Below are 8239 nucleotides of genomic sequence, written 5' to 3'. Positions count from 1 at the left end.
GATATTTTAGTCAACTCGATATGGTTTGGATCCTTGTGCGTAGGATTGTCCGAAGCTTCTCCAAGGTGAAAGTATCGTGCCCTCGAGGTGCTCCCTACATAAAGACCACGATCGGGAGAGGTTTCTTGATCCGATTCTTCCGATGCTAAGTTAGTGATCCAAGATCCCTAAATATGAGTTCGAGTACTTAAATAAAAAAAACTTACCCTTATTTAAAATATATTTTTATACCTTAAATATTATTTAAGAATACATTTTGGAATTGTCTGTTTTCTGGCTTAATATTTGTCCACGTAGACATATGGGTGAGAATATATTTTATTAATTTCTATTCTAATCTTTTAGGTTTAACCTTTGCTTGGTTGAATCTAGTCATATATTAAACATGTTTGATAAAATGTCACAAAGGAACCACACGTAAGGAATATATTTGTCATTATTGAAGCTTATAGGGACATGGATGTGAAAAAGCACTTTCAAGGGATGTTAATTGTTAGGGTTTTTTAGATATTTGAACTACCCCGGCGACGTGCGTTCGATCGATGAACAACAGCCCACAGGACAAGAGATATCCAGGATTTTGCGCACGACATCATTCGGAATTCAGGATTTCTCACCAATAAGAACTTTTATTTTAGTGGCCCCACTAATTTGGTTCATTTTTGATTCGGCCAAATCTCGAATTCCCGTTGAAGGCCAAATAGGTGATATTGTCAGTCAACAAACATGACACGTGTAAGCCTGCCAGTGCCTTGAAACCCCTGTCCTATGGTCTCCCGCAAAGCACGTCCGCCGATCCCACCTGTCGCCGTCACCTCGAACTCCGCGACGAGGACACGCTTGCCCCCTCGCGTCCGCTGCTCCGCGGTCCCACGTTTGGGAGCCGAAACCGTGCCTTATAATCCGCGAATGCAATCGTTTCGATGACCGCCGCGTGGTCAGCCAACCTGAGCCGCGGCGCACTCGACCGATGCGCCTAGAAAAATCGCCCCGGCCTGTTTAAAATCCCACGACGAGAGGAGCAACACGACGTGTGAAGTCTCCAAGTTCTATCCGTTCGATCTCCATCAGACGGCTCCACTCGCCTTGTCAGTCGTCATTAATAGCTGTGCCCGAATCCAAACCCTAACTCGCCCTCTCACACTCTCTATCTACCCCGACCGGCGACGATGTGAAGCGCCTTAACCGCCATCAGTTCAGTCCCCCTCTTCAGATCTTGATCTCGGAGGGAACCGGACAAGTGGTGAAACGAAATCGGCGTCAGGGTATTGAGACTAACTGAAATTAAGGAGGGGAGACGGAAGGATTCGGGATCCGATCGGGCTTTCACCATGGGCGGGTGATCGGAGTTGATCATGGGGAGGTTCTTGGGGTGCCGAGATGGCGGTGGTGATGAGGCGGCAAGCGAGACCGGAGGGCCCTAGCGCTGCGCGGAGGAAGCTGTACGGGGCGGCCGAAGCGGAGATAGGGTCCCGGGTGTTCCCACTGCCGGCGCCGGCACCGCAGTCCATGCCGTCGGTGGGGGCTCGGCGGTCGACGAGGGTGTTCGTCGCCAAGCCTTCCTCCGTTGCTGTGGCCGCGAATGCCTGCGGCGACGGCGACTCGAGGATCCTCCGGTCCGGGAAGCGGCTCGCTGTGTGGAAGCGCAGGGATGAGTGGTTGGATGTCTTTAGCGGCGGTACCGCGGATCTGCAGTGGTGGAAGCGGGAGGATGGCGCAAGGCGGGAAAATAGGGACTCCATTGTGTGGAACGAGCCGGAGGCTCGTGCTGCTGGGATCGTGAGGGAACTGCCGGAGTCCTTTGTTCCCAAGAACTCTCTGGATTGTCCGCAGACTAAGAAGTTTGGGATGGTTTATGGGCGTAAGCGGCAGAGGCAGCTTCCTAGTGACGCAGGGTCACCATCTTCGTCTGTTGGAGATGGGGATTCCGAGATCGAAAAAAGATACGGCTTGGTTTTCATGCGGAGAGGTCGCAGGAAGAGACTAAAGGTAGCGCCTGTACCTCTGGTAATCAAACGAGAGCGGGTGGAGATCTCGAACGAAAGAGGTGTTGTGAAGAGACAGCCTAGAGTTGCAGTATCTTCAGTGAATGGCGTGAAGAAGATCGGTATTAAGGAACGTAGTCTGTGCGTTACCACAGGTGGTCCTGTGGTGCTCTCACTGATCGTGGAATCCTCTTGCGTCGGTAGTTCACTCTTGTTTCCAAGACTCCTAATTGCTATACTTAGATGGACGAGGAGGGTCACGGTGACTCTTTGGGAGTTTGCTGCCTTCCTACTATCTGGGTCGTTGGCAAGTGTCTTCTCTCAGCATGGAGTCCATATATTGCCACTCCAACGAGACAGAGATGTAAGGCTTTTATTTTACAATGACATATTTTCCTTCCAATTTTGCACTGATTCTCTGAACGCCTAATTGTATGAAATCATGAATTTTGTTTTGTTTTGTTTTGTTTCAGAATATGGTGTTGACAAATGCTTTGCCTTCTTGTGGGTTATGTAAGATTTATGGTTCTAGACAGTCGGTTCCTATAATATGGCTTGATATTTCGGCCCTTCCGTCCTACTTTAGGAGCTTGCATGTCAGCTTTCTTCTTGGTTCACTTTATTTACCTCGTGTTCTTGCGAGGACCTTAATGGTCTCACATGTTGATCCCTACGTGGCTGTTAATTGCGGAGAAAATGATTCTCATGCTCTTGTGGAGGCAGATTATTCGGGAACTAAACGTTTAAGGCTTCATTCTATGGATGTATACGAACAAAATGATCTAGTTGATGCTTATAGATCATTTACCCAAAATGCAATTCCTTTTAGTGGTTTAAGGCCAAATAAGCATCGCAGGAGAAGAAGTTCCTCAAGGTTTCTAAGTAGTCAGAACCCGGGTTTGATGAGCTCATGTACAGATACAGCAAGTCAGAATGGTTCTAGTGTTTTATCAGAAGATAAAGCAAGTAGTTTCCCAGAACTCATGGTAAAGCCAATGTTTGTTGATGTGCCTGATGCCTGTGGTGAGGACTCCAGTTGCAAAGATGAGAGTGATGTCTCAAGTCCACTTAGTTCTCAGGGAAAGCAGAAGAAGTCTGCCAAGAAGAGCCCCGTGGAGCAGAATAAGGAACTAAAGTCTGCTTTGGCAGAGGTGAAGCGAAATATAGACTCTGTACATTGCAAGGCAAATGTTCTGGTTACTGATGCAGACAGGTGTTGGAGAGAGGAAGGTTTTGAAGTCATGTTGGACATGTTGGCCCCGAAGGACTGGTGTATAACTGTGAAGTCACATGGTCAAGTGAGGTACCTGCACAGGCCTCTGGACATGAGGCCTTGTTTTGTCAATCGGTTCACTCATGCCTATATGTGGGCTGGAGAAGATAGATGGAAGCTTGAGTTTTTGGATAGGTGGGACTGGCTTGTTTTCAAGGAATTGCATGCAGAATGCCGAGAGCGTAACCTGCAGGAGGCTTCCTTTAGGATGATTCCAGTGCCCATCTTTGAGGAGGTCTCCGGTACCGAGGCATGCGCTGCAGCTACTTTTGTACACCCTGATGAATACATCAGGATGGAGGATGATGAAGTTCAGCGAGCTCTATTTAGCAAAATTGCTAGGTATGATATGGACTCAGGGGATGAGCAGTGGCTTGATGAGTATAATTCTAGCATTCGACATATGGATCTTGGCGAATTGGCTGTTATTACAGCAGACAACTTTGAGAAAATAATTTATGCAATGGAGAAGGATGCTTTCAGCAATGTGGATGATGTATTTGATAAGGAGAAGGCATTAGATCTTTATCAGAATTTTGGAATGAGAGAGATGTTGGGTGCTGTTTATGACTACTGGATAAGAAAGAGGAACAAGAGATGTGCTGCTTTAGTTCGAGAGTTCCAGGTAATTGCAGTTGTTAGTTTATTGTGTTCTTTTATATTGTTTTAAGATTTGAATCAAGTCACAAAACGAAGTTTGATGACCTAGTATTAGGATACATACATGCATACATATGCATGCTAACTTACAGTGTTTGCTGTTAGCTGATTGCTGGATGCATCTTTCTGTGAAAGAACTCCACTTGCTTTTATATAATTTTAGAGTAGATACATGTTGTTTCATACCATAGGTTTTAGCGTATCACTACAGTTGCATGTTTCTTTTTTGTTCCATGGAGTCATAATGGGCAGTTGAATAAAAGTTGTTGATGGCGTCACAATTTTTAAGACTGACTCTGTTTCGTGAGAGCTTGTTGCAATATTTTGCTGCATCAGCTGTACTTTGATTTATTCCACATGGTCAACTATTTTCTCTTCTATACTTAATAACAAGCTTCAGATGTGGATCAATTTCTTACCAGCTTCATTTTACTCTATCTCATATCATGTAATGCTTATGCAACAGTATCATGTTTCACGAGTTCTCTTTGTCCATGTTGGTTCAGTGTTCTTAAGATGTATTTTCTTTTCTTTTGTCATTATGATTTTTTTCCATTTTAATTGTTCCAATTAGTCTGTTATGTATGGCTAGTGTTCTTTCTTTTATGTCTGTGCTTTTGGTGTTTATTGAGCTTAGTGCACTGATCACTTTAATGATGTTACTGTGATTTTTTAATTAATGGTTAGACATAAATTTTTTTTGTTTCAACTTAATGTCTCAGTTCCTTTAGTATAATTTTGAACAGGGTCCACCTTTGCGAAGGGCAAAGTTCATACACAAACCATTTGTGCGCAAGAAGAGATCTTTCAATAGGCAACGTAGCCAGATAACTAGAACAAAGCTGGTGGTCACCTCTCAAGGTTTGTTTTGCCTTTACCATGACATTGGTTTGGGTCTTATGCAAGCAGTTCTAATGTTATCATGAGATACAGATCGTTGAATTGAAATTTAGATGTCTGCGACGTGTGCTGATCTCATGTTTTTTTTGGTTTTTTGTTCTTAAAATATTTTCATATCACGAAAATTAATTTGATTTTTTCACGCCGTCATCCCCCCTTCATCTACACATCAAGTAGCCTAAGATATGAAATGCTGAGAGATCAAAGAAAGTTCATACAAGAGGCCTTGACCATTTATGTTTTGTTCAGAATTAGAATTTCATTGGTGGTTGTTTGATTGTGTTCTTTGGATTATTTGTTGGCTTCTCCATGGTTGAACTCGTAATTGCCCCTTTTCTGGATTGTCTCTCTTATAAAGTTGTACTTGGAGAGTTGCTGTGCTGTTGTGCATGTTTAGAGTGCAACGAATATATTACAAACCTTTCTTTATCAAACAGGCTTGTAATTTGTTGGCAGAACTTTGGAGGGTTCATGCCATGTTGCTGCCTGTTGTCAAGTATTTTTTGAACTTACATAAACTTACTCTGATTGGACATGATACACCTGCGTGCTGTATCTGTTTTGTTCAAATTTCGTACTGTACCGAAAATTTGAGACTTATTCAATACGGTATGGTATTGTATACTGAACGGTATATTTCAGTAAACCGCTTGGTTTACCTCTATGCGGGGCGACGTCGCTGAGGCGATGTCGCAGATAAAAAAAAAAATTGCGATGTCGCCTCGAGCGACATTGCAAAAAAAAAAAAATTGTGACGTTGCCCGAGGTGACGTCGCAGATAATAAATAAATTTGTAGGCGACGTCGCCCGAGAAGAGAAGAAAAAAAAAAAAAAACTTCGCCTCTCTTTGCCCCGCGACGTCAATGCCTCTTCTCCTGGGCGTGGAAGAGAAGTCGCCGACAGACGAGGAGGAGAGTGGTGATCTCCTGGTTCTCCCCTTTTCCTATTTCTTTCTTCCCCTTCTCTCTCTTCTTTCTTCTCCCTCGGTCATCGTCAACGATAACGCCTCAATCGATTGTACCGCTCGGTAGCGGACAGTCAGTGTGCTGGTCTGCTGATGGACCGGTACGTATCGTCTGGTACGGGCGATATCATTCGGTATTGCAGACCTTACCCACAACCTTTGGTCCAGTATCCATAGAATAGTTAGGTTATTTTGTTAATGAGACCCTTATGTAGTAAGTTTAATTTGCTTTGATGTTAACTTGTGTTCTTTCTGATTATGATGAAATGCTTTCCTAGAATCCATGCAAGTTTCTCTCACCCGCAGAAAGTAGTTTTCTTTTCTTTTTTTGGCTCTTTTTATAAAGTCATTAAACAATTTTTAGAGCATTTATATCTTGAACTCTTTGTCGGATTGATTAGGTTTTGCCACTCAGTCTGGCTTTACTTTTTTTTGCTTTTCTGTGACGTGCCATTTATCACTGTCAATTATTATAGTTGAACCACACGAGGAGGCCTTGCAGAGGGTACAGGAAGCCAAGAATGCTGCTAACAAAGCTGTTGAGCTTGCCATCCATTTACGTGGTAGAGCTCAGATGCTTTTGTCAAATGCTGAGCTTTTAGTGTACAAATCTGTCATGGCTCTCAGAATCGCCGAGTCTATTGAGGCATGTGATACATCAGATCCTGCTCCAATGATTCTGGACTGAATGCAAGGGGCTATCTGATATCTGTGCCCTGTCATGGCTCTTAGAATTATGGAGTCCATTGTGGAATGACTACCAGCGGTTGAGATTGTACAGGAACACTATATAAAAAAAAAAAAGAACAACTGTTCGCCTAATGGACTTTTTGTTGTTGTTTTTTTTTTGTGCTGCCGGATGGTTCTCCAGCAGAGTAATGTGATAGGACTGTTTTCAAAGCCATTTTTGAGGTCGGTTAGTGGAAATTATGCCGATCAACCATAATCTTTGTATAAAATGAGACGATCCCTATATTTTGTAAATTGTATCATTCTTGCGTTACATTTGCAGTTGGTATCTTATCTTGTGCTTCTCGATGCTTGTAAACTGAATCCGAATGTCTATGCCAGTGTTGAGTTATTGCTTTGAAATTTTTATTCTGTTATATGTAGATATCAACCATATCCCTTGAGATCTCCAGATTGATGGTTCTGGGAGAAAGAACATTTGCTGCTGTAAATGACTCTCTTCTTTCTTCTGTAAAAGGTGAGTTACATGGGTGTACTTTTATTAATTTGAAATTAAATATTTTCAAATAGCAGTTGAGAAACATCAAATCGACGAGATTGATGGAAAAGACATGGATGCCTCAGTTGTTCAATGTTTAGGTTTCTGCAGTTCTGACTACAGAACAAACTGGTGAATTGCATTTTCTCCATTCAGGCAGATTCCGAAGCTGAACATTTTTGTTAGTTTGAATACAAGAAAAACACTCTGTACCACTCCCCTTTCGCTTAGTCAATGAACAAAAGGCTAATCATTCCTTGGAATGATAAAGTTGGTCTGCCATTAGGCCCCATATATTGGATTCTACCTCGGCCAGTTCCAGAAATATGACTGAACCAACTCATGCAGTGGGTTACTCAGTTGTTCATGGATCTGTCTGTTCGAACATTTCATGTAAGAAAAAGAAATCTTGGAGATACAAGCTTCTGATACATGGAAGTAAAAAAGGACTTCCTTTTCTTACACCAGAGGGAAAAAAAGTCTCGCAAGTTACCCTTCTCCAACCTCTGATCCCCTTCAGAAACCAAACAATATGCAGTCCAAATGTCACCTGCTTAATAACAAGTGGTGTTTGGATAAGCTATAAGTTAGCTCAGCAGTTCCTTTCCAGCTCAGAAAAGTAGTGTTTGGTAGTATGATTAATACGTTTCAACCTCATGGTTGTGTCCGAAACCAAGTCTTCTTTAATGTCCCAAAATCCTCTCTTGTTCTGCGCCCATGGCTGCTGCCATTGATGTTTCAGATACAGTAGGATGTCGGCAGGTGGCTCATTTTTCACCTAAACAAGAAGGTGGAGAATCTCCCACCTTTTGATCGATCAAGCAAGGTGGTGCTGAAAATCTGGCTCAAGATACTACTGTAAATGAAGATTTAGTAATCATAGAAGCTGAAATGAACCGACAAGCCTGCACAGATTGCCTTTCTCTTCCAGTGAGAAATGAAGATGGCATAGGTTAGGTTGAGTTAAGGAACAATACTGGTGTGCAGGCCAAGCTGTGTTCGACAACATGATCATATTTAGAGCTTCAGCTATTAACCAACATCTGTTTCAGTCAGCATGATGTGTTAGGGGTTTAGATGGAGGTTTAAATATATTGAAACATGTTCATCATCTTGATCAAAATCGACATCTCTAGGTAGAAAAAGTTGCTCTTACCTCAGTCTCTTCACTATCCAGAATATAGGATTCCAGGTTGACATTATGTAACCACAGAGCTTCTATCCTAGTC

At 42.8% G+C, this 8239-nt stretch overlaps 1 protein-coding gene across 1 annotated transcript; it reads left to right on the top strand.

Moving 5' to 3' along the window:
• Positions 1–1041: 1041 nt before the first annotated feature.
• On the top strand, positions 1042–6728 carry LOC135612727 (uncharacterized). Its single transcript, XM_065109342.1, has 4 exons — positions 1042–2349; positions 2459–3883; positions 4665–4779; positions 6259–6728. Exons 1-4 carry the CDS (start codon positions 1381–1383, stop codon positions 6468–6470), a joined length of 2721 nt encoding a protein of 906 aa, XP_064965414.1. The 5' UTR covers positions 1042–1380; the 3' UTR covers positions 6471–6728.
• The last annotated feature ends 1511 nt before the right edge of the window (positions 6729–8239 follow it).

The sequence above is a fragment of the Musa acuminata genome, chromosome BXJ2-5 (genome assembly GCF_036884655.1).
Source record: "Musa acuminata AAA Group cultivar baxijiao chromosome BXJ2-5, Cavendish_Baxijiao_AAA, whole genome shotgun sequence".
NCBI lineage: Eukaryota > Viridiplantae > Streptophyta > Magnoliopsida > Zingiberales > Musaceae > Musa > Musa acuminata.
Note: the sequence above shows the minus strand (reverse complement) of the source record. Positions and strands in the feature narration are given on the sequence as shown.

Bases quoted from the DNA above. Each gene is read 5' to 3' on its own strand.
- LOC135612727 (XM_065109342.1), top strand. From the start codon at position 1,381: ATGGCGGTGGTGATGAGGCGGCAAGCGAGACCGGAGGGCCCTAGCGCT. The intron at 2,350-2,458 runs GTAAGGCTTTTA...GTTTTGTTTCAG, and splicing joins CACTCCAACGAGACAGAGAT to AATATGGTGTTGACAAATGC. The intron at 4,780-6,258 runs GTTTGTTTTGCC...CAATTATTATAG, and splicing joins GCTGGTGGTCACCTCTCAAG to TTGAACCACACGAGGAGGCC.